The 27,657-nt window shown below is 37.1% G+C and overlaps 1 protein-coding gene across 1 annotated transcript in view; it reads right to left on the bottom strand.

Annotated features, from left to right (window-relative positions):
• The window catches only part of AK5 (adenylate kinase 5), a 95,451-nt gene that overhangs the window by 51,183 nt on the left and 16,611 nt on the right, over positions 1-27,657 (bottom strand). Inside the window, exon 5 of the mRNA XM_009333844.1 lies at positions 22,895-23,086. Within this exon, the coding sequence (XP_009332119.1) occupies positions 22,895-23,086 (192 nt within the window). The remainder of the gene's footprint in view (positions 1-22,894; positions 23,087-27,657) is intronic.

The raw sequence follows: 27,657 nt of genomic DNA on the forward strand, positions 1-27,657 counted from the left end.
CCCCCCCCCCCCCCCAAATGATGATGGCATAATGATGAGTTTTCCGGAAAGTTTATCCCAGTTTCACGTGAACATTGTTTAACTGGAGGATTTGATGCTGGCACAGTGCTATATATAAAAATGATGGAAAATATTTTCTAGATCTTCTGCATTGTAAATAATTGTTCTAGGGAAAGCAGGTTGTACTTGCTGCTCCCAGAGAGAAAACGATTAGTGTTTCTAAATAAGCACCCAACAACTCCTAGCCAACAGAAGGAGCTTCACAGAAAAATTGTCCGAGTTGTTGAACATTGCGAATCTCACTGGTCAATGATGATAAATGGAGGTTTGGTAATACCACGTATTGAGTGAAAGAAAAAAGTGCACAGCTCTTTCCTCACGTCTATCGGGTGGCAAGCGTCAAGGAAACTGCAGTTAACTAGAATTTTGGGTGAGGGTGAAGTCATTCAGCCTGGCGCTGCCCCCTACGGACTGATTCACCCCCAATGACACTGCTGGTCTTTGCAGGTGGTTTATCCAAAACGACAGCCCCGAAATAGGGGGAGATCACAGTAGCCTTTCAGATTGGAGTACAGGAAAACTAGAAAGAAATCTGGTTGCAGTAGACTCGCAGGGAATTCTTGTTTGGGCACTTTGAAATAAAGTTAGAAATGGAGAAAGCATAAAATACCCCCAAGCAAACAGGTGTAGTTAAACAGCTTTTGCAACAGTAGATGAAAATATCCTCTATTTTAGAACATGATGGAAGTCAATGAAAAGAAAATAAGCCATGTCCAAATTAAAATAACAACATTGGGCTAATTGCTGTATGGCAATATTCCCATCCACCTCAAAATCAGATAGGATTACAGGAATTGGATGATGAATGCTCTGTTTGCTCTCTTTGCAGGCAAAGACTCCAACAATAACTGCAATTCATAGATGTCTGAGTGTTTTCTCAGTCATTGAAACATATACTATGTCACTTGAAGAAATGTCCAAAATATTGTGCATTTAAAGGTACAGGTGATCTGATTATCAGACCCACTTGCTGCCAACAAGATGGTATTCATATGTGGTCTTTTGACCTCTTGCTCTTGCCTCAGTAGGAAAATATTTGTCGCTGGTCTTCAAAAGCAGGAGTGAGTACAGAGTGCTAAGCCTCTGACCATTGCAGTCAATGCTGGTCAGGAAAAAAAGCCAACAGAGTTGCTTTGAGTTGTTCTTTTAAGTCACATCCTCAGGTACGGACCTTTCTGCGGTGTTTGACTGATCTTTGGCTGTGGAAAATAGGCCACCAGACCTCCAGTCATATAAATAGGATAGGGGATTTTTTTTCTCACAGCAACTTCTGAAGGCAGATTTATAGTGAACAATTAAGTGAACAGGAGTTGGGTTGTGCTGCTTAGTCAGAGGGTCTAATTACATGTATGAACAGGAATGCTGATTGTAAGCCAAGTGATAACATAATATCGTGGTGTTTGGCGCAGGGGTGATAGCTCCTGGATGCTCAGTGCGGTGCTGCTATCCACAGCTGATAAACTGGAGGGACTTCCAGATGGGCTATGAGAATGATTACTTGACTACCATGTATAATAAGGGAATAATCAGGACTGAGATCAGAGAAGGCTGAAAAATGAATCTGTTTCCTGTACCTTTCCATGGGAAAGAGAAATTTTAGTTGTTGTTGTTATATCCAGCAGACAAAATTGTAAGATGCAAGGACGAAGAGCAAGTGAGACAAATTCAGAATTGAAACAGTTTACTTTGTTTCTTTACTGCTTAATTAATCATAATTGGCAATGGATTCCCCATGATTTGAAAATTTTAAAGATTGTTCCGAAAAAGAAAAATAGTAAAACATTCAAATAGGAATTAATTCAGGAAAGTCTGCGGTCTAAAAATTGCTTTACGTAGCCATAGCTGTCACTTCTGGCTTTATAATCCATTAACCAGCTATACATGGAAGTGAAACACAGTCATTGTTTAGGAAGTGGACAAATCATCCATATATTTTCACCTGCAGCGAAGGAAAAAATTATTTTTGAATTAACAAAAAAAACCCAAAACCGGAGGGTAAGCCACAAAAAAGAGAACATGGCTTCTTGTATCACAGTTATCCCATGCTTTTAAAAGACATATCTAGTTTAGAAGTCAGATTGTACCACTGTCCTTGAAGTGTTGGTATTTTCTGGTTGAAAAGTTGACAATTCTTTAGCTAGTAACACAGAGATTCATAAGATTGAGCAAGTTACAATGATTTTCAGGTGGCAGTGGCTACAGCTGTGACAAGAAGAACTCATTATTTTTATTCAGACTGGTTTAGGCAGGGGTTTGCTCCTGAAGGAGTGAAAACAAGTAAGAACTAGTTTTATTTTACCCTTGGTAATACTAAAAGGTGAAGTGAGACACACACTTGAGGGTATAGGTGCTGCTTTATGATTTTCGGACACCCACACACAAATCCCTTTAGTATTGTTGTTCCATCCCTAGTTTGCTTCTCATAATAATTACAAGGTAATTGACTTGTGCAGTTACTTCTAGAGAACTGTGGGAAAAGAAAAAGAAAAAAAAATCAGCAACATGGGAAAATGGTAAAGAAATATGTGAGGAAAAATATATAAGATAGGATAATAACCATTGGGAAGGGAGGACAGGAAAAAAGAGTTGAAGCCCTGTATATGAAAAATAATAAGCAGAGGAACTGAGGAATGAAGCTGGAATGTGCAGACTGGGAGCTCCGGGAACATTTCTCTATTATAAAGTACTTTTAATGATACTCGTTAAAAAAAAAAAACACAAACAAAAAAACCTCCAAAACACCACAAAATGGGGGGGGACATAGGGGTGAGATATTTCTCTGTAATCCATTCTCTAGTTCTAATATTTTCTATCTTCTATATCAAATACTCTGAAATCTCAGATTAATTTTTTTATATGATATTGTATCATGTACAGAAGAAAAACTATAACTGAAATTACACTAGAGCTCACCAGTGATTTATAAAAAATTATGCAATTAGCAGAGGTCATAAATTGCTATCAGAATTTAGAAAAGAAACTGCACTGAAGATTTTATCACCATTATTAAAATCCTAAGGAATATTCTGGGTTATCTAAAATAAAGCGCTAATACCTTATTTTTTACCACAGGAGTTCCACAGAGGATTCATAAAGCACTGCAGAGTCCCCATACTTCTATCATCAGTTTCTCAAGTTCCACTTGTCATCCGAGTGCCTATTGCTATGAGTGCTACTTGTAAACAAGCATGAGGGTGAATGTTCACCAGCCCTGAGTGGAGCTGACAGTTCTGTAGGGGCTGCTGCTAGCTTTTGTATATCCCAAACTAATTTACTCCAAATAGGTGCAATTTGAAGCCACTAACTATGTAATTTGTGAACACATGAGGTGCATAGACAGAATCTAGTATGGTAAGAAAAAATTAAAATTAAACCATCGAATTCAAATAATATCTTCCAATAACGTTAGCGAGAAGTGAAATGACCCTCAAAAAGAGTAAATACACAGTTACAACAGACACTATCAGCTAATTTAACTGCGTTGTACCACAAAATGTGAAAATACAAACATGCACACCCATGCACACAGAAAGATCAAACCTGCTCTGCTCCTCTAGAAACAAAGAGATGGACCCTGAATAGATTTAGGGATTTTGTTATAGCTGATATGAAATGCAAAAATTATGTCAGATTCTGGCCCATTCCCACATTAGTACAAAAGAGGATATCTTGGGACACTTGTAGTTCGATTGATAATCATCTCCCTTTTCTATTAATTTGGTAGTAGATAAACAAGGCATTACTACAAAAGAGAGGCTTTGGGGTTTTTTGCTCTTAAAGTGATTTTCCATTATTTCATGCCAAACTCAAGAACTTAGTGCCATGGCACACAAGCGTGGAGATGTTCTGACAGTTTAATTCCCTTCACGGTGAAACCCTGTTAAGCCAGCATCCATACTTGTAATATGGAACAGTATAACACCAAGTAAATGGTATGTCTTATCTGAAGAAACAATTAACAGTAAGCAGAAGTAATAGCCTGTCTTTGTAGGTTTATGTGGAGTCATAGCTTTTGATAGGCAAAAAGAGGGAGAAGTCCTATCTTTATGCTGTGATCATGTTGAGCAACGCCCTGACTTATATCAGTCTTCAGCCATTAAAAATGAGGGCCTCAGGCAATGTGGTGGCGAGAGTTGATGGGAAAGACACCATGCAAGTATGGGCCCTTGTAGAGCAGAAAATGGGCAAACTGAAGGAGAGCCAGATTTGATTGGGGGTGAGGGGAGAAATCGATAATTTGGTGGCACGGTAGGTAGAAAATTAATGAACTGGGGGAAAGCAGTTACTTGTTTGGTAGGGAAGTTGGCGGAGGCAGAGAGTAGTGCCACAGAGTGGTTTTGGAACATACATACTTTTCATAACACTAAGATGCAAAGCCTTTCTGTCTGAGCAGATATTTAAGAGCACTGGCTGGTTAATTTTTTTCCCAATACGGATATTCATCTGGATGACTGGTAACTGTTATGTGGAAAGCAAATATATTGCTGTTTTATTTCTGAAATCATTTTTGCATCATGTTTTCCATTTTCTCAGAGGGGCTCTGAGCTTCCAGTAGGCATTGTCCTCCACTGTATTTGTATCTCTTTAACTTTTTAAAGCTGAAGTCAGTTTAACATAGTCAGTAATAAACAATTCAAAATGTTTCAGCCATTTCTCTACACTATGTCCCCTACAATAAATATTCCATTTCTCTCTGAAGTTGTCATCAGGAATAAGAACTGAATTAGACAGCATAAGCATTATTTAAGGGACATGATTTGCGTGTGTTTGTTCTGGGTTATCTGACTTGTCGACTTCTGGAAGTAACTTTTCAAGCTATAAATACAGTCAGCATCTCTACATATAAACTCTCTATGCATATTCACTTTGCAAATGATTGAAAACTTGCACCTTGACATGTATTACATCTGTCCAGCAGCTTCTATAGCAAAGTCAACTATATTATTTTTGAAGATTAATTAAAAACAGAGATGCTTTAGCACATGCACATATAGAGACCTTTTCTACCTTGAAAGCACTTTTTCTTATTTTAAAAAATATGCATTCTACTGTTGGAGTAATTTTCGCTATGTGTTTACTTTTTAAAGGAAATTGCCTTTAAAGAGGTAAATGGTATTACAAAGAAACAGAACAGTGGTGTCAAGCATCAAGACAGGTCACTACTGAAGAGCTCGAATGGAAAACTGAATTACAGTCTGAGGAGATGCTCCATGATTTATTTGTTACTCTGTTCCTGTAGAACCCAGGAAAACATTCAGCCTGAGGGAGAGATCATCTTACTCTCACCTCCACTGGGTCTAGAACAAATTGTTTGATTTTTACTTTAATGCACCTAACCCTAAAGGAAGGGGAAAGACTTTATTGATTACAGAGAGTCAGGTATGATTGGATGCTGTCCAAATCCTCATACAGCTTTAACAGCCCTCTGTGTCTTAGCTTGCAATATCTTTTCTTTCCTCTTACATTACTGGAGCTCACAGTGATGCTGCAAATTATGAAGCATTAATGTAAAATTCAGTATTTTGAAACCTAGACAAAGGGCAGAGCAGTACAAACAAGTTGCATGAAGCTCAGTCAGTAACAGCTGTAGTTGTCAGTTTGCTATATTACAGCTCAGTGACATTACAGGAAGATCTAGAATCACCCAAGTCTTCCTCAAATGGCTTTGTTTTTTCATTCAACAGCAATAATGCTTGTCCTCCAGTAGTTTTTCTTCCATCTTTATCTCAGAAGACTTCTAATGGGGCTTGGATGTGACCTCGTTCTTCAGAAGTTCCTGGGAGCTCACCCTATTTCATATAAACCAAGAGACTTGTTGGGAATAAACCAGTTAAGGATGAGTTGCTACAGCGTAATTTCCCTATTTCCTGCAGTACCACATGACACGAGTACTGGAATGTTCCCATTCCCAGAGCACCCAGTTCAGTGAAACAGCTCTGATTACTAATATGTTCAAATAAATGCTTTCCTCAACACCTTTAATTTTTAATATTGAGTGCAACAGCACTTCTCGGAGGGAATGAGCCCTAAAGCTACAAGGCATTAACCAATATGTTTGTGTGTAGAGAGATTTTTCCTGAATGAAGTTTAAAAAATGTAGGTTCTCCCCTGCCTGTAGTGCTCCCAGACCTCCCCTGTCACTGTCCCTTTTGTTTAAAACAAAACAAAATCATTTTCTAGCATCAGCTCCCACAGCATGTACAGATCGCAGACAGGCACCCCAAATAAGTATATAGCAACACTGGTTTCCCAGAAAAGGTCCGTACAAGCAACAACTGTAATTCAAATAAGGCAACTAAAACAAATTTTAGAAAAACTCAGAAACAAAAGACTTTTCTTCCTATAAATACTATTTTCTTCCAGTGATAGTTTGCACTTCGCTTCAGTGAAAAGCATTGATACTGCTGCCAAATACACCGAATATTTCAAGATCAATAGCATTTCTCCTGTTGGCTTTTGTGGCAGAGATTCTGAAAATATTGTAGGCTGGCCTTTTACCATTAGATGATGTCACAACAACTATTACCAAAAATACAATTTTTGCCTATGTATCATCACAGTTTTCTAAGGAAGAATGCTACCTACTGAAAGCTAACAAGAGAAGTCATGTGTTAATTTCAACTGCAAATTTAACTAGTTAATAAAGCACAAGAACGAATGACTCAGATGCAGGAACAAGCATAGGGTATACCATAGGCGTAAACAGTAGCTGCTGTGGGGTTTTCATATGCAAAATCTGCATTTAATTCTGGAAATAATTTGACATTTGTAAGTGTCTAAGACCTTAGCAATATACATCGTTTCATCTGCAATAGGTGTAGTTATTCAAAGTGGAATTTCAGACTATAAGAACTAGAACATTTGAAAATTATTAGCTTTTCTATTTTCCTTGGAAGACAAAAATAAATTTTACTTCCCAGCTAAACAGTTCCTGTGTATTTAAATAAATTCTGACCCCAGATAAGCAGTGTTTCCAGTGGTGGTCTCTATATTAATAAACTTCGTAAATGGCATTGGAATCCTTGATAATAAGCCCTGCCTTGGTTATCTCAAGCTGAAGAGTGCTAAAATTTGACGAAATAAATTTTTTATCTCTAGAAGGATAACTCATACCAAACTTAGGATAATATTCAGCAAATGTCAGTTTGAGTTCAGGATGGGCTCATAAAACCAACTTCCAATTGCGCTGTCTCAGGAAGGACATGAATTTGTTTCCTGCAGCAAGAAGTGAGTGCACTGCTATTTTAACTTCTGTACCAGAAAGTTCTGTTTAGCTGTCTAAATTACTGGAGCATGTTGTTTCAGAGCACAAAGGAGACTATTATAAATGAAAGCTGGCAAGCTAAGGAGATACTGACAGAAACTATTGCTTTAGTCATCACGGAATATGACATTCTTGCATCTAGCATTTATTTTTTGGAAACAAATGTAGGACAAAATCCCACGTGATTATGTAGGCTGAAAGCATTTTTTAAATATCATAACAAAAAAGTGGATGAAGTGGAACTGATTGACATAATTTATTTAACTTTTCAAAAGCTTTTGATAATATTGCTGCCCAGAGGCTATTAAATGAAACATAATTTTAGGGAAGCACTAAATAATATAATGGGTTTATTAAAAAAAAAGCATGAGAAATGTCCAAGGGATGTGTTGTCAACTAGTAGTACAGAAAATGGCCACTATACTGATCAAGGAAGTAGAAAGTACAAATGAGAAAACTAGAGCAGCTCACCCTGACTAGGGAAATGACATCTGAGAAGGCATAGGGATATTATCAAGAAATGCATGTAATGCAACAATAATGTACGTGTTGCAGGAGAAAGATGAAAAAAAAACTCCAAGAAGGATCAAAATGAAGCCTCCACAATCTTTCTTTTAATCTGACTTTATAACTCTACCTTTGGCTGACCACTACCTGCTCGTTTGAGATAAGGGAAGTACAGAATACCTGAAACGCTAACACTCGCGCTAACACACTCTAACACCATAGTATTAATACATTGTTGAGATATCAATAATTTCTTGCAAAAGCAAGCCAAACAACCTATGTTGAATATTTATACAACATTATCTATAAAAACTGCTATAACTGACCATTGCTTCAATTTACCCAGAAAATTAGAACTTTTGATATACTAAAGGAGAATCCACTACCTTACACTTACTAAACAGTAATTATTTCTTAAATTGAGGGTTTTCTCTGTATTAAAGTAGCTTCTGGCTGGTATTCTCCATCACTACAGCTCCTTCACCATTGCTATATTTTTCTGTTGGATGAGACTACAACCACGGTGTTTCTCACACTGTGGTTGTTTTCAGTGTCATCTTGCAAAACGGCAGGCAAATATCTGTGAAGCTTCTACCTTTCCATTTGCTGCCTAGTGCTAGTACGGGTCTTTTTCTGACTGTTTCAACCCTTGATTATTTTAGCAGAATAATCTCAATCTTACAGCTATACAGTGATATTAATTTCTATTGGGATTCTGGCAAAACATGGGCAGCGAATTACAAAACTAAGTGTTTTCAAAGTGTCTGCTTTGACAACGTAAGTCAGCTCAAAGTCTATGGAAGGTGTACCTCTCTTTCAGCCTTCGCCAGTGTTGTAGTACTGACTAGAACTCAAACAGTGACTAGAAATAATAGCTATTTAGAACATTTAACAATTATCCATTGTTTTTTATTTACCTTAATATAATGAATGTTTGATTTATGTTTGCCTTTCTTTTATTATTAAAATTTTACTATTGATAAAATTATTATTATAATCATTTATGTTATCCAGACAGAGTGAATGGCATAGGCTCTGACACGCTTATAGACCCTGGAAAACAGGTTTGGTTTGGATCCAGGATGGGCTTTAGGAGAAAACATTCATTTGATTGTATTTTCTGCTTCTAAAGAGTTAAGGAACAGCTATTCAATTATGACTAAGAATTAACGCATGTTTATGTTAGCAATTGAAAATTACTTCAGTATAAGCTTATGGAAGCACTGTTAAAAGCAACTCAAACTGCAAACAGGTATTCTTGCATACTTTTAAGACACACAAATATAACAAATGAGATATATATGACAAATTCTAAAATTATAGTTCATACTGGTCAAGATACTCTGAAAAGTTGCAATGTGAATGGGTATAAGCAATTTAGTCTTTAATATAGTCAGTAAATGAAAGAAGTGTTAAGATGCAATTTATAAGGGTAGAACAAGTTTATTACTAAGTTTTGTGATGTTTAGTTTCAATTCATTTCTTACTAGGCTTAAAGGTATCTTTTACTGCATTTTTTTCTGTTTAAGATTCTAATTAAACAAAAGACGTTCAAGAAAATGAAGATTTCTTTACCTTTGCAGTGAAATTACTTAAAGTGGAAAAAAAGACAGTGTGAATACATCCCAGTTTTTTTTGTTTACAAAAGGAATTGGAGGGGATTGTAGGTTCCCACTCAACTTTCACATGGTTTAAGCTGTAGTGAGATAGAAAACAAAGTATTTTAAATATTCCTTTCTCTTTCTATAACTTTTTTGTTTTAATTCTGAATAAGATGACTTGGATAATCTGACAGTAAAAATCTTTTTAAACAAAAAATAATTTCAGGTGATCTTAAGCCTGAACCTGTTACATTAACTCAGTTTTCTGGCATTCTTTGGCTACCTGTCCCATTTTTAAGTAATACAATATATGGCATTGCACTGTGCAGATAGTCAAACTCAGTTGGTGGGTCTCACCCAGCATATCCTAATTAATAATCATTAATACAATTCCAGTTTCCTCCTTTCGCATATCATAAATCTTATTACATCTTCTAACTCTGATTGAGTATTATATCAAAGGTAAATTATTTTTTTCATTCTAAGGGACACAGTCTTCTCTAACAGGCATGATAAATGTTAAGCAGGAAGTATACTCAGACTCACTCTAAAAGTGGACTTGTGACAATTTATAGAACAAAGACAAGATTTGCAGTTTTCAAGACAGTTCAGATATGCTAGTTCTTAAAACCAGTTTTCAAAATCTTGAGTTGAAACAATGACTGCATTCCTTACAGTCATTATTGCTAAGGAGGAAAGGAAAATTTCCTTTAGCTTGGACTATAGTGTTCTAGCTCCCAGAAACTTTTGAAAGTCACTGTCCGAACTTCCAGAGAACTGTAATCTCTTTTTTGATTCTATTGGTTTTGAGAGTAGTCTATACTGTAAAAGAAGAAAAATAATTTAGAGGCAGATCCTAATTATTTGTAAAGCTTACTCTGTATTAAAAATTATGCTAAGGGAGTAGGGGAACTGACTAAATACAAATACCCCATCAAACAAAAGTTCAAGTAGACCAGTCTTCACCAAACAAACTAGATCCCATTTCCATTAAAAGCCCTCCATTGGGTCTTAGGATGTTGTTGAGTTCCTCCTTCCTCCAGTGTGGAAAGCGAGAGTCTACAGAGAGCCCATTTATACATGCTGGCTCTGCAAGCAATTGATTTTGCACAACAGCTAATTTTTAACTGATTCCCTGATGTGAACTCAACACTCTCTTACTTCATGTAATGCAGATCCTGGGTACTTGCCTGTGATTTAATCTGCAAAAGGTTTCCTACATACCCTTCTCTCAGAGCTGTACAACTTTTGTAAATACATAGTCACTGAGGTAGAGAGTGACTCCCTCTACATACTTATGTCCCATCCTTACTCCAGTGAATAAACTATCGCAAGCTTCTATCTTTGCTGAAGACTTTTTTATTTGTTCTTTTTCCTCCTCAAGCTAAATCGTGCACTCGAAAAAGATTAGATTTAGGTCTTGTTTCATGCCTCAAATGTCAGTCATTTTCTAGTAAATCTTTTTTCAGGCCACTTTTTTATTTTTTTAAATCAGCAAAGTTCACCATGCTTGTGCAATTCATGGGGAAAAAAGGAATTTTGCAATTTCGTTTGAACTTTGCTCAATGTAAAAGGAGCAACTGTAACCTTTAACTTAAAGAATAATTAATATTTACAAGGTATGTTATCAGAATGGGGTTATAACAAATTGTTGTGCAGCCTTAACAAGAAGCTATCGGATAAATTCTATTGAAAGTTCTCTCTAACATAACTGGTTGTTAAGCTAAGGGTTTTAGTAGAGACATCTTTCCAAGAAACGCTGACATGGTTTCTGTTATCAAGTCCTAACCTAACCTATGAGAGAATAACCAGGCATGTTTAACTTACTCTGTATTACACTCACCCTACTAAATTTAGTGATTTTTCTGAGGAGTGGTCTCCTGGCTGCAGTTCAAGGATATAATAAATAGTTCTTAAAACCAAACTCATTTCAGAATTCACATGGCTCCTGACCCTCTTTCTAAAGTTCAAGAGATGAGAGACCATGAATTGCACAAATGAAGAAAAGCCTCTGTTCACAGTACTGGAATTGAGCTCATTTGTGTCTCGCGCCCCATGAACAGGGTCAGAGACAAAAGCTAAAGTACCCACGATACCTTTAACGGCCATTACAGCAGACTGAGGCAACATACATAGCCCGAAGGACAGCAGAGATAATGTTCTTGTAAAAGAAACAGAAATGAACTGCCTTGGGTTTATGTGAATCTATATTATGTAGAATCTATATAGTGAAATTCTTGCAATAAGGTGCAGATACAAAGAGGATTACTGGATTTTTTTTCAGTGCATTAAGGACTGATAAATTTAATAAGCGCTTGACTACGAACTGTATTGCCCACATTCTAGGTTCCCTTGTAGTAAGGACTCTGCATTTATACAGAAGTCTGTTCTTTTCCGGAGAGCACACCAAAAAAGCACAGAAGGCAGGACACAGTAGGAAACTAGTGAAAGGTATATTTTTAAATTGCCTAATTGGCATCTTGCAGCGGTAGGAGAGGGAGATGACCTCAGCATTACAAAAACTATATTATTACCAAAACACAATGGATGATAGAATGCAAGAAAATACAAGACTTGTCATGCTAGACAGAGCAGAGAATTTTGAAGTACTGGTATGGAAAATGTGAATGTGAAGCTTCAATTTGACATTCTGGTCAAATTGTTATCAAAGTCGGGAGGAGAAATCCAGTGGAGGACATAATAAAAAAATGTTAAGATTTGCCTAAAACCAACATAATTTTAGCAATTATATTTTTAACAAAATGGATCAAGGGGTAACATACGTATGAACAATCCTAGATACATAAATAACTGATCATAGCAGGTTACAGTGAAAAGATGCCACATTTTACACATTAAGTCCTCTATTTGCTATACTGTGGCTGGCATGAATGACCATGTTGTTGGCATAAAAAGAGATTAACCATTGAGAACGGAGACAACAGTTCTTCCTTCACAGAAAATTGCAATGATAATTGTGATTGCAGTGTTATAGTCATGTCTTGTGAGGCTTCTTTTCCCATCTTAAGTAGACTATTGAATTGCAGAAAGTGATATGGTGACAACAAAGTGAACAGATAGTTATATTCACTGGCCATTAATGAAACAAACTGCAGTCCTGTATCAGATGGAAGGGTACAAATGTTAACCCTGGGAGTAGGAAGGATGATGATTGTGCAAGAGGATAAAGAAAACATGCTTAGCTATAGCAAAGACAAACTGCAGAGGATTCACAAGAGAGTCTTTGCCAAGAATTTTAGGTTATGTCTACATGATACAAGGCAATGCTGTGCAGAGCTGTTTGTGCTAACACTAAATGATGTACCACAGTTACAAGGAACAAAATAGCCATATTAGTGGCTACCCAATGTGTAAGTATCAGTGAATTTAAGAAGCAAGGATATATTACTTCAGCGAAGTGCTGAGTTATCACAATAGCCGTGTTTCCTAATTCTGAAGTATTTCATACAGTTCTTCAAAGCACTGTTTGTTAGATATTCTTCAGTTGTATTAGGAAAAAAATCCTCCAAAGAGCTATCAGAAACATTCAAAAGGATATTCTGCAAAGGGGAAGATGTACTAGGGGAAGGCTATAGTTCTCACTTTAGTACTGTCTAGCGTGGTGTGTTCCCTGAGTCATACAACGGATGAGCATCTCTTCAGCCTTCTCAGTAGCTGCAACTCTGTAGCTGCATCTAAACCTGTCCTGTTGAGCCTAAATGCTGAAATAAGACTCCAGAACACTAGAGAAAAATGCCAGAACAGGTCCAGAAGATTAACTGCATCAGACTTTCTGCTGACAGTCTGAGCGTCTCTTCTCCATTTTGACACTTAAATGGCTTCCATCATTACAATACCTGAGCGTTCACAAATGTGAATAAATTTATCTTTATGATGCATTAAAAAATAAGAAAGTTTAATCTTTTATGTCTCCCCTCTCTTTCATGCAGTACATCTACAGGGAAGGAGGAACAGGAGCAAATACTCAAATAATTACAGGATGATACTAGATTGCATGACTAGAGGCCAGTCCACTCAGTCTCACTTCACCCATTTGAATCAAAGTCGAGTATGGTTGACATCAGAACAAACATTCAGTTGCCATGTGCATAAGAAAATAGAAATATTTAACAATAGCTAATGATACCAACTTAAGATTCAGGAAATAAGGACGTTAATTAATACTAGAATTGTAGGGCACAAGCCACCAGATTAGTAACATTTTAATAGGACTGTGAGAGTGAGAGCTGAAAGACCATTCTGATTCTACTGATGTAGCAACTTGCATGAGTTCATATCCAAAATTTTTCCATCAAATGGCAGCAAAATGGTTTTGCCATAAAATCAGGAAGTCACTGACTATAAACTTTTCACAGGGAAGATCCACCAGTGGTAATCAGAGCTGGAAATCACTAATGGAACTTTTGGTAAGAAAGTGGTATTTTAATGTCTACAGCAAAGCATGGCTGAAATGCAGTTTTGGTTCTTCTGCTGGATGTTCACAAAATCAGGTGTGGTTTAGGATAGGAAAGTTTGCTTATGGATGCCAAGTATTCCTGATTCAATACAAAAGGACTTCCCAGAGACTAGGTATTTTTTCCAAGCTGGTTTCTTAATGTAAGTTTCCTCTAAATAAGAAAAAATAATCTTCTTTAAGGCTCACTTTAACTACAAAAAGGAAATTAGAAGCTAATATTCACCTAAAGGAGACAGCTTAATTATCTTAAGATGAACTGTTTAAAATAACTTGAAGAATATGTAGGGCATATTTTAAATATCTCTTACAGTTCATTTCTCTGCATGATAACTTGGCTTAATTACTTATCTCAGCTTTAGCTTCAGATCTGTAAAAAAAACTCTGTTAATTTTAAACATGCATCAGCTTTCACAGTGCCAGAAATGGATAAATCTGGGATAGTATGGCTGTCAGAAACAGCTTCCCTCTCTCTTTCTGGAATTCCTAAATCAGCTTCGCCCACGCACTCATCAATGGCTAATTCTATAGACAGTCCTGTCAAAGCTGGTTTGGTTTTTTTTTTTCAAAGTTTACTTCTTCATTCAAACTACTAGGGGTACAGGGGGCAGGGCAAATTTCAAAAAGCTGGTATTTATTTAAATCATCATGCTTCCAAAGTTAAAAAAGAACACAGTGTTGCACCAATGCTATTCACCTCAGCAAAGATTTTCCACCCTCAAGGTTTCTCTGCATGCTTGCATGTATACACAGACGGCAAGTTTCCAAGCTTGGTCATTCTCTGGCAGACATTAGTATTTCTGATATACTTAACTTGTTGACATAAATCATATAATCAGAGGCTGAAAATATTTTGAAGCTTGGAAAGTGTGTATGGTGCACATGCTTCCGCATATGCACAAATTACTCATCTATCTTTCCCATATAAAATGTGCATATATTTACAAACAGTTTGTTTAGACACATTTCCACATAAATTTCATTTATATACCTTCTTTGGTATGTTCTTCAAAATATCTCACAAAGCAGTAACACATAAATAGTGCTGAGACACAGTGTAAAACCCGGCAGTGATGAGAGCACGCATAAACTTTCTCTAGTTCAGCAGTTCCACAGGAAACAGTTCCAGGTTCTTTCTCATATCCCAGTTTTTCTGCAAAAGAGCTATCAAACATAGGAGAGACACAGAGACCCTTAATTTGCAATGACAGCTAGCTGACTTTTTGTGTCTGCAGAGATCTGGTTACCTGTTCTAGGCTTCAACTTACTTTTCATTGCTTTGAATCACCAAAAAATTAAAAAGTGATAGTAATTATTTCCCATCCCACATCTCATTTTCTCTGTATAGAAATCTTTTTTTCTACATTCATAGAGCCAGATAAAGATTTAGGAACCATGCAGCAAAACAGAGGAAGACTCCTGAATCTCAAACAAAACCTCTGGTCTCGAGGTTCCCACAAATAGCTGCCTACATTCCTTGTTTGATTTGAAAAGTTCCTAAAACATTGAAGTTTTGCTCCAGCTGACTTTCAAAGCTATCTGGGTTCCTCTTCGCACCCCTACTTTGTCATGCCTAAGAAACCAGAAGTACCCCGAAAAGCCAGCGTAGTAGTCATGTTAAAAGCACATCTAATGTCTTCCTACAAGACTGTGCTCATGCCTGCTGTATTTTTAAAACAACTGAGAGGCATTTGAAAATATATTGGTGGCACTGGGCCAATCAATGGGAAATCTCAGTTCAGTACCCTCTACAAAGCAAAGCAAGTTCAAACCCACATCTATGGCTTGTGGAGAGAAAGGCTACGCTCAGATACAGATGAGGCTAGGTTCGAGTGAAACCATTCCTGTGAAGTCTGTATCACTCTGCAGCCAAAAATGCAAGATCCAAGGCTTCAGATGGCACGTAAATGAGATCCTGAGCCTGCAGCGGAGAAGTGAGAGCATGTGGGGGAGGTGGTGGCTAACAGTTTCTATTCCTAGCATTACTTCAGGGAAGGGGGTGTGGGGCTTTTTTTATTTTCTTTTTAAGGATTGTTTAATGCAAAACTGCACAGATGAGAGCAAGTATCACCACCATAAAAACAAGAGCAGCTAGTCATTCTGCGCTCTGCCAAACCAGATGCACGTTCCTCCACTGAGGAGAAGATTCTTGGAGCTGGATTCTGGTTTTGGAGAAGTGCCTGGCAGTGCCTGCCATCAGGTCCTGGAAGCAGGGTGGAGGTTCAGATTATGCCTTTGCGTAACAGTTTGCTATCGATAAGATCTGGATTGACCTTGAGAGTTGCTGAAAGGACTGCAGGACCCACATTTCTCCAGGGAGGGGCCCGGAATTAAAGGAGGAACGGGTAATTGAAAGTCCTTTGGAATCAGCATTCACAGCCAAATAAACAAACAAATAAATAAACAAATAGCCCAAACCAAAACCTCAAGTTGGACAGCTATATGATAGCACAGAAACTTTAGAAATGGATTATAACCACTATATTTGTCAGCGTATTGGTAAGTCACAGCCTGTAGCTAAAGTTCATGTCAGTGTGCAATGCTATAGCAAAATCCCTTTTTTAACCAAACCAAGAGGAAAATTTATATAACGCAGTTCCGTGGGGAATTTTTCTGTGACAGTTGACAGCCATTAGGCTTGTTTTATGCTAAAGAGGGCAGACAGCTATATAAGCCATTTCCCTCACCCGCAACTATTTAAGTTCTAAATTTGTGCTCAAAATCCATTTCCAGCTTCAGCTGATTTTTCCAGGTTCTCTTTACTTCTCTGACTAATCTGAATGTCATTTTATTGTTTTGCATAGGCATGGTAAACTCCCTAAAAGGACAAGTGAGACAATGAAGATACAAGTGAAATCAGCTTTTTATGCCACAGGATGCTGTCCCATCCTGGCTGTTCAAGTAAGGTCCAGAGCCACCTTTGAACGTTTAGCATTTTTGTCTCACTAAAGCCAGTCTTTTTTTTTTTTTTAAATACACACAGACTTATTAACATAACAAGGTTGACACTGAAGCACTATGTTTACATAGAATTATTATAAATAAGGCAGACTGGACCTAATCCTGTCTCCAGTAAGAGAAACTTTCACTGCTATGACGATGAGCCCTGTCAATTTTTTTATCTGTCTAGACCAATGGATATGTTCTACAAAGAACAGCTAAGCTCTCTGAGAAAAGCTTCAATAACTGTGCCTGAAAGATTTTTGTAACCCAATGACCTCCTCTCCAATGACTATACCAGTATCTATACCAGATTAGAGTCCAGATAAAGTGGAGATTTAGACACCCTTTTCAAAATAACCAATAGCTGGGTGATGGGTATCACTGGGGTGCGAACAGCAGAGATTTAAAATCCATCTGAACAAGGCAGAGTAGAGACTTGAAGTTTAATTGCCTTTTCCTTTCTACCCAACTTCTCCTCTATCCTACCATCTTCCCACAAGTTTTGGTTTGATACAAATAACTAGTTTCTGAAATACAGATTATCTGGAGATACAAATCCTGCATATTATCTTGCCTTCCTCACCTCTGATAATTTTTTCCTCTGATAAAAACATAACAGCAATAACCATAGCATGGTCCAAATTTTTACTTTACTGAATATGGCTGATGGCTACCAATGGCTTCATTTTATAAAAATAAGTAGCTATATTTTTTTCTTGCATTTTCCTCAGTGCATTAGCAGTGAAAAAAGTACAACTGGTATTTTTCACTGCATGGCCACCATCTACTATCCTCTGAATTCTCATTCCTTTCTTTCCAGAATATAGCTCGTCTCTACGACTGAGAACAACTTAACCAAGTCAGTTGAGCGGAAAAAAAAACATTTCTTGTAGGCAAAAAGGCTGCTTTCTGTTGGAGATTTTGTTTATGACTTAGGGTTAGGGACATTATGATACAAGCGCTGCAACAGTTTGTTCATTATGGTTTACCATGCTGTATTGGTGTGTTCTTGAAACTTCCCTGCAGTAGGACGAATTACATTTGATGGATGTAAATGAAAAAAATTCCTAGTTAGAATAATTTTACATCATAGTAGTTTATTCAAAGGTCAGTGAATGTGATTTTCTTGAGCTCTATCTGACAGTTCTTAAGATCGAGGTAGTTCATAGCAGCAGGTCTAATAATGATGAAACATCAGAGAAACGTATTTTGAAATTAACAAAACAATAAAACAGTTTTCAGTTGAATTTTCCAGCTGATTCTTAAGGAACTCTTTTAATAGTAATCTCCTTTAACAGTAAGTTTTCACTAGACAACAAAGATGTGCTGGACTAGAACTTCAGCTAACACAAACCGGTTTTCTCCCCAAACACAGTTTATCTAGGCTGGGGTGCCAGGGGTGGGGGTAGGGAGAAGGATTAACTTTTTGTTGTTTGAAACTCACGGCACATTTTTTCAGAGCAAGCTAGCTCGCTCTCAAGACAGCAACCACATTAAAAGCATTAAAGCACATTAGTTACATAGGGACTAGGGTTTTTTTCTTTCTTTGCCTTACTTTTTCGTTATTATCTAATAAAAAAAAAAAAGAGGGAAACCCTTATAAATCAGTGTTAGAAACTGAAATAATACCATACTGTATCTCTAGGAGTACTGTAGTCAAAATAACAAAGTACCTAACAATGATTCTCACAGGTGAGTGGTATGAAATGCCTAAGTATTTTTAATTGAACAGCAAGCACCATCTAGAAGTTTGCATACACAGACCCTTTTATTTTGAAGTTCTCTACTCATGACCACACCCCAATAGTAACCTTGGTTTATCGGGCATGGCTGTCTACACATGACATACCAATTATCATGTCAGCACCTGAGACCAAATATAATAATATTCTAATATTTGCTAGGTGGCAGGAAGGACACAGGAATGGATTAAACTGTGTTCAGAACTGAAGTCCTCTGCTAAACATTAGAGTACTTGCAGATCATCTAGGCATTTACATTTTCTCCCTTTCATAATTCAATTTAACATCTTCCCCCCCGGTAATTTGTGGCTTAGTTATTGTCTAGATAAACAATCTATAATGTTCTAAGATTTTTAAAAAGTTACTGATACAATAAATGCCAGCATATGCATCTATTTATATACCCATGTCCAATATTGTGATATCTGTTACTATTGTCTTGATATTTTCTGAAATCAAATTTGACTTAAGAAAAGTCAGGTTTTGATTTGTTAGACCTACTGACAGATTGCTAAAAAGAATTTTAAACACAGACTGTGTGTTCATGAAAATATCAGATATTTACTTCTCTTTCTTAATCATAATGAAGTTTACAGATCTGTTCAATTTGAACAACAATCCAAAATTTAGATATTCCGAGTTTTTCAGAAAGGAGAGAGTTATATCTTCCTGTTTCTTAGAAGTACTGTAGTTGGGCCTCACTTCCTTCCTTGAAAACAGAAACCAGGATCAGACTCTGACAGCAGGGATACCATGCACAGGCTGAAAACATAAGGCATGCAGAGCAGCAAACAAGTATAAGCTACGTACTGTATAAAATTATCAAAGATCAAGGGAAAAAAAAAAGATGAAGGGAAAGAATTACTCCTAAGTAACCTAATCAATAAGATCTGAAATGAAGAATGTGGTTTTTAATTCTATTAACCAAAATATGTTAAAAACAGTATGGAAAAACTGTTGGAGCAGGAAAATAAATATTCTTTGGGAATTTAGATTTTTATTTTCTTGCTCATACAGTGTCTAACAGTAGACTATAAATATATCAAATGTCTGCTCATTAATCATATATAGTTAGATTTCAGTGAATTTTTCTTTTCTCTTTTGGTCTGTTTATTGATGAAGAACAACGTATTTAAGTAGATGTTTAAAATTTGAGTTGTGGTTCTAAAATTATGACTCTCCATAAGACAAATGGTTCTGTTTCTTTTCCCTGAGTAGAATTGTGATGCTGGGTAGAAGAAATGTCTGAGATTTAGAGCTTTGAATAGCAGTGACAAGGTGCAGGTAGGGATTTAAGAAAAATGTAAATCTTTTTTTTTCCTCCTGGTCAACATTGACCTTGCCTGACCTTGCCTCAAGGATTCACTCTTCTAGGAATTAGGTTAGTGTAATTCTATTTTATGCTGTTCTAGTTCTTACACTGCTCTCATCCACATAATATTCCAGTGCCTTCCAGGTTCAACATTATAATCAGCAGGATAAATGCGATTTTCCTTCTTGCTTCCTCTTTCTGTAGGGACATAGCATGCACAAGTGCATTAAATGTACGCAGAAGTGTTAATATTACATGTGTTTTATACAGATACAAAATAGTAAAGGCAAGTTGAACATATAAGGCTTCCACCTTAGTTATTGTCTAGATAAACAATATATAATGTTCTAAGATTTTTCTGTGTTCTAAGTGATGAAGACTGCAATGGTTCTTGGATCCTATGGCTTTCTAGGAAAACTGTCTTTTCCACTGATGGAAGGCTACGAAAAATTATATGATATGGGATTTTTTTTCAAAACCAAAAGAAAGCTTAAGTTCATCAGTGAAGAAGACAATGGGATCAAAGCCATCTGGAGTAAGAAAACATCTGTTATCTCCATTGATGTTTGCTTAAAGGAATAGGACAGGAAGCTGGCAGAAACACACTTAGATTTCCCATTGGACAAATGAATTTCCAACAAAATGAACGTATGAAAACAAATTACATTGTCAGAAGAATGTCAAAACTCTATAGATAATGCTGATCTATAAATTGAGCACTAAGAAAAGGAACAAATGGTGACAAAATAACCATTTTTTAGAAACACTGTTTTAAAATTTACAACCTGCTCTAGTAGTATGTAGTTTTCTATGTGGACTTAGCATACGTTTCCTCTGTTTCAAGGTCATGTGGTTTTAAAAAATGCGCTTTTGTAGAAATTTTCAGTTGCTTACTTGCTCTGGAGTATGCATGCTTAATCTCTTTTTATTACTCCTTTCCCAGCTACTCCTTTTTCTCATTTATCCCCCACTAACTTAGTTGCCTTAGGCAACTGCAAATGTATCTTCCATATGCAATGGCATTGCAAATTCTATGGAAATGAGGTCTGCCATATATATTCTTTATCATCTACAGAAAGGGATCCTTTTATCCACTGGCCATGAAATTACTCACGCATCTAACGCTCAGGGCTTGGCTTTACTAATGCATCCTGGTTTTGCAACAAGGGAAACGCAACTGCACTGTAGCAGCTCTAATGAGAGGTCAACAACAGAGTCTCCCTTCCAAAGTCTAATTCTCTTCACTTCTACACTGATGTAAATCTAGAGTAATTTCTAGATCTCTACGAAATGATATTAACACACTTGGAGTAGATACCATATAGTTAAGGAGTAAATTCAAATCTTACAGATTTTTTTCATATTAAAGACTTTTTTGACATGTTGTCAAGTCAGTATTTTCTGCATATGCTGTTTCCTTGTCCTGTAGAGGACAGTAATATAATGTTCACATGCCATGTTACCATTTCCATACCCGTCATAAACATCTGCTTTCTTCAAAACAAAAAGAGATATCTAAGGTGAACATTGCATTTTAAATTATCTTTAGAACTCTCAAGAAACAGAGCTAAAAAGTAGAAGACAAAACCTCAATAGGAAAAACATCCTGTGTTCTACAGGTCTCATCACAGAAAAGGAATTCTATCCAGATGCCCCACATGCTTTATCTACAAAGGCACATTTTCCCTGAAGAGCTAAGTATGCTTTCTATAGGAGGAGCACTTGTAAAGGCTATAGAAATGTCACAAAATACACACTTCCTCAATAATGAAGAACAACTTCCAAGAATTCCAGTCCTCTCATCCTTCCAAACAGAGTTAATCAAAATCCTCAAACAGAAAAGATACTCTCTGGAGAAAACAATGTAATAATTTCCTGGGATTTTTATTTTGAAATTCAGAAAGATGCTGAAGTGCATTATTAAGGCTACCAACATCATTAGATGACTTTGCAATTAAAGGTGCTTTGGCCCTTCATGAATCTGACCAGCACATGGAATTAGTCATATTTGCCATGAGGAGAACATACCAATGTGAACTACCTAGGTTATTTAGACTATCGAAAGAAACAAAATAGGTCATCTGTGCTCTCATGGTACCATATGTGGTAGCAAGTTCTGTGCACTATTACAACCAGACATGGTCTGTAATTTAGAACATGTCTGTAATTCAACCATTGTTAACTGCTCGCTGAATTCGTCATCATTAAGCACTTAAATACTTCAGCAGTACTTGCTAGCCCTACTTCCATAAAGCACTTCTGGCTTTATTTATGAATGTAGCTTTTGGTATGTTCTGTGTTTAGAGATACTTTCTCTTGCCCCAAATATTGCAGAAATCGGTATTCTTACTGATATCCAAGTGGTCTATTTACATTGCAATTTTCTTGTCATCAAAATCCTTATCTGTAATGTTAAAGCTCGTAGGAGACCACATAATAAGGCATATTTAACCCATGATAAGATAATCTAAGGACTTTTTATTTACTGGAGTCAGTCAACAGCCAGATATATTTATTCCTTGAAGAACCTGTATTGATTTAATCCAACTAAAGATATGCTTTCTGTTAGAATGTAATTTTTTTCTGCTTTCCTCCCCTCTCAAGACAACCATCCAAAAAGTACATGACTGTTTGCAAGGAATGAAACTGCTGGCACTGGAATAGCAACCAGTGTTTCAAAGCAAGCTCTTCTTTCATGCAAGTAATTTCTGAGCAAAGGGTTTGCAACTAGTTGGCGAAGCAATTTATGCCTGCAGCAAAGAATTGACATGGTGCTTACCATGTCATCGACGTGCACGTGAATTTTGCTCTGTGTTACTGCTTTTTGCAGAGAACACTCTCTCAGCAAACTGAAAGTTTGCTTTCAGTAACCATGGTGTATACCTAAAACATAATTGTCTCATCTAGCCTATCTTAAAACAAAAGGTCTAAGAAACCAAGTATAACCACAACAACAATTAAGTTTTCGGAGGTATATACTAAAGGACTTACTGTGATGATTAGCCCTTTTTCCTGGAAATATTTAACCAATGGAACGGCATTCTGCTTGAAATTCATTAGTCTTCTTTGAGTGGCTTTCAGGTTATCATCAGGTCTTCCTTGCTGTTCAGCACGCTTCAGTAACCTTTCTTTTAGCCTTTGACTGGAACATGCCAGAAACACCACCAAATCTGGGGTGCAGATCTGTGGAAAGAGCAATTCAAGAAGGCTGTGATTAAGTTGACTATCCAGCACTACAGGACTCAGCAATTCCATTATTAGGTGAGGCTCAGATATGCTACATTTGCGTAAGTTGGAACTTGATGAAGTCACTCATTTTCTGTTGTTTTTTTTTAAAAGAAATTCATAGGCTTAAGGAGGGGCTTGTTTGTCTTATGTGAAGGTTAGTCAATTTGTTTCACCTGAAACGTTAAGGAAAAAGTTTAACGAATAATTTTTACCTCACCTCAGAAACCTTCGCTAGATTATGTTCATCATTTGCATTACCAGAAGGTTCCCCTAGCTAAAATTAAAATCTTTAAAAAGAGGAAAATATAAATGTCTTGTATTCTGCAGGAAAATGGTTGTACGGTTTCCATCTAAAAAGCCTGTAAGTATTTAAAATCCAGCAGCCACTATGAAGCTAACTGATGCCTAGGACCAGGTGAAAACAGACCTGTTCCAAGATCCACAGTTTCTTATAACACTTTCTCCGTTTCTCTAAATCTCACCCAAGCTTCAGTGCACTTTTCAAGAGGTTGGGTGTGGCAGCTAAGAGGATTTTAATTTCTCCTGTCCTTTTTGGTCTGTGTGGTAAGCACTGTTTTATCTCACACCCATCCCTGCACTAAGGTTCAGGAAGTACAGCCTTACGGCAATGAGAAAAAATTTTTTTGAAGTTTAGCTCTTTCCCAGTTAAATTCAAGTTGCCCTTATGGCTTTCAGTGCTCTTCATAACCTTTTGGTTACTCATGCTATCAATTATCGAAGAGATACCTCTGGTGCTTGAGGGGGGGGAAGCAATGATAGCCCCACTTTCTTAGGAATGCTGCTAAATGTTGACAGGCAATCTTCAGAGGTCACCACTATTTTGTAGATGTGGTGGAAAAAACAGAAGTTGCTCAGACAGCTACATTCACAGGATTTTAAAAATGGGGCTGCAAGTGTATATTAACCAGATTCATAAGATCTGATTTTCTTTCCTCTACCTGGTTGTTACAAAGAAATCTACCTCTCTTTAAAGACTCACCTAAAATCTTTTTCTTGCTAGCTTAATGTTGCCTTTTAAAACATATTAAAATTCTCTGTAAGAAGCATTTGAGAAAAAAACAAACACTACTGTACTGTGCACGTTTTTATCTGATTACAGATTAGAAAGGGTTTATTTGTTCTCAAACACAAGCACAAAGTTATTTCTGCTGTCTTTACTTACATGAACAAAAAAGTTCACACTTTAACTAATATTAGTGCCCTGGTTTCGGCTGGGACAGAGTTAATTTCCTTCCTAGTAGCTGGTACAGTGCTGTGTTTTGGATTTAGTACCAGAACAATGTCGATAACACACCGATGTTTCAGTTGTTGCTAAGTGGTGCTTACACACGTCAAGGACTTTTCAGCTCCCCACGCTCTACCGACTGAGAAGGCTGGGGGTGCACAAGAAGCTGGGAGGGGGCACGGCCAGGACAGCTGACCCCAACTGGCCAAAGGGACATTCCATACCATGTAACGTCATGCTCAGCACAGAAACTGGGGGAAGCTGGCCGGGGGGGCCGCTGCTCGGGGACTGGCTGGGCATCAGTCGGCGGGTGGTGAGCAACTGTACTGTGCATCACTTGCTTTGTATATTCTTTTATTATTATTATTATTTTCCCTTCCTTTTCTGTCCTATTAAACTGTCTATCTCAACCCACGAATATTACTTTTTTTTTTTGATTGTCTCCCCCATCCCACTGCGGGGGGGAGTGAGTGAATGGCTGTGTGGCGTTTAGCTGCCCACCGGGTTAAACCACAACAATTAGTAAAAAAATTAGTTTGCTATTCTAGAAATGATATAATCTAGTTACATTACAAATGATGGTGGATGCTCAAGAATGCTAAAGAGACATTTTTCTCGTGATGTTTCCTATCTACAGAATAATTTTGTCTTTGTTTAGCTTGCTACTATGTAAATTTGAGTCAAAAATACAGACACAAAAAAGTATCACCGGAACATCTACATGTATGCTAACTACTACCGTGTAAAGAAGAAACTGGTTTATATATCTTTACATTCATTATACGGTTGTTATTAATACATTGCTATTGAAGGCCAGAACAAACCAATTACGCTTCTGAATACTCTCTATATGTAGGTCCCTCTACCCAAGGATGCTAAATTGCCTAAAGACAACCATATACTAGACTGAATAGTCAAGACTTCACCGGTGGACAATCTGGAAAATTAATAGAAAAGTTTAAAAAAAAAAAATCGTGTCTAGCTGGGTTTCTGTCATTTGAGGGAATACAACCTGAAGTACAGTCTGGCCTTTTCTCCTGGCAGTCTGAGCACAAAAAGGTTCTTCAGAAGTCAAAGGAAACAGATACAACTTTTCAAAACTGGGGTGATGGTCATTAGCCTTTACAAAGGAGGTCACTGACAGAGTAGGATATGGAGATGGGGAAGTAGAAAGTGGCTAAAAAGCACAGCCATTTTCAAACAATAAAAGGCAGTCTGATAAGCAGCACTAGCAAGCAGGCTGGCGGCCTCTTTATCATTACAGAAAATTAAATAGGGTTTTAAAGAAAATCAAATTATTTTTTATGCACATTGTAGATGATTGGAGACATGAGGACACAAATGACAAAGCAAACCCCCAAAATACGAATTCTGGTAATTTTTAATGAGTATCTATTAGATTTTGAAACAATTAACCTTGTAATCTATTTTTTTAAATAACTGCCAGTGGGAGAGCAGCTCTCTCCTACCTCTAACGTAGGAGACCTGACGTACCTCAATGTCAACAAAAACAGAGTAACTTCCCCCCTCCCTTTTCAGACTATTTTAAATACATAATTGACAGAGTTATTCTGTCCTTTCATGGGATGAATGAATTATGACAGTTAATTTTACTACCACATAATAGCTTTAAGGCACATAATTATTCATATGAAAGACGATGAAAGTAAGTTTCTGTGTTAGACTTCCATGCAATATGGACATTATTAAAAGTAGCTCTGTTAAATTAAGGTTGCTTTGTTAGTAGTAGAAGCATAAGGAGGAATCAGAAGTTGGGAATTTAAAGAGCATACAGTAGTAAAGAAATCCAAATTATGACACAGATTGTTAAAAAAAAATGCTACAGATTTCAAGGCCTTTTGAAATCCTTTTTGACAGTGCCATGGAACACTGTCTCATGAAAGGGAATGGCTGATGCACATTGCAGCGGACTGAGCGCAGAGACATTTCAAGTCCCCATGTGGATATCTGGCTGATTGGAGCTTCCTAACATACATTACGCAGGGACTCAAAAATTGTAACTGCAAATCAGGGATCTAGTAAAGTGAAGGACAAAAGATGTTTATACAAGTGAGTAGTTTTATTTAGTATTTCCATTTCTGTGGATCCTAATAACAGTGAAGAAAGATGGTAAGAAATCTTCAGATGCTCCAAGCTGTAGCTGGCCTTCTCCTCACTTTCAGTGCTCACTCCCAAACATCTTCAGGACTAGCATCTACCACGTACTCAGATCTGTGAAGTCATACCAGACCTCCTCAAGTGTCGGACCTAAGCTTTTGCACAGCACATAACTTCACATATAACATCAAACCTTACAGAGAGTACTTACAATAAATAGATCTCTCATGAAATTATTAGCCTTAAAGGAAAAAGAGGAAGGCGACAAAGGGAAAGTCTCCTTCTGTTTCACACAAACGTGACAGTGCAGCTTTACGCAGCCAATCTCAGATCTTTAAAGAAACTGTGGCCGAGTAAGTGCAGCCCCACAGCAAGGGAAGGATCTGAAAGCCACCGTGACGCCATCAGGTGTGAAGGTTCTCATTTGCTTAGTTCCCACAAACTGCACTGGCTTCAGAGGCCAGCTCCTTTTTAAGAAAATGGGAAAGCATGCCCTGGGCCTAACTGGTTTTTTTTCCTAGTTGTAAAATGAGGATAATAACGAGGTACAACACAGTAATTACGTGGAAAATTAAATAATTAGGTTTTAATTGTTTCCTATCGCTTTTTAAAATGGAAAGTTCTTTACAGGAGCTGAGTAGTGGTGGTGTTCTTAATTTTTTGACTAGTAACAGCAACAGTACAAAAGACAGTATCAGAATCCCAGAAACGAAAACTATTTTTTCTGACACTGGCGTTTGGAATTTGAAATACACTTCACTCACAGAAATAAAATGTCAATGAAAACAATGGTTGAAAATTCTCAGTTCAAGAAGCCTTGTTTCAAATGAAGTATTGTCTAAAAGGTTTTTTGAAGTGGAAAAAAAAAGTAATTCAAGCACATTTGAGGTAGGAATACAAAGCAGATTCTGATTATGTGATGCCTCTATGAATTCATCATTTACCTGCAGAATATGCAGCTTTATCATCAGAAAGCAGCTGAAAACCATTTAATAAACACAAGCCTCTGCTTGGTTTTAGATGCACAAAAGGGTAACATCTCTTCTATACCCATAGGTATACAGACCTAATAGCACTTAATATATTTCTCCTACATGCATTTACAACCTTCAGGGTAAACCCTTGAAATGCTATTGATATTTCACTTCTGTTTTCATGAACC

Source organism: Pygoscelis adeliae, unplaced genomic scaffold (assembly GCF_000699105.1).
Source record: "Pygoscelis adeliae isolate BGI_AS28 unplaced genomic scaffold, ASM69910v1 Scaffold10, whole genome shotgun sequence".
Lineage (NCBI taxonomy): Eukaryota > Metazoa > Chordata > Aves > Sphenisciformes > Spheniscidae > Pygoscelis > Pygoscelis adeliae.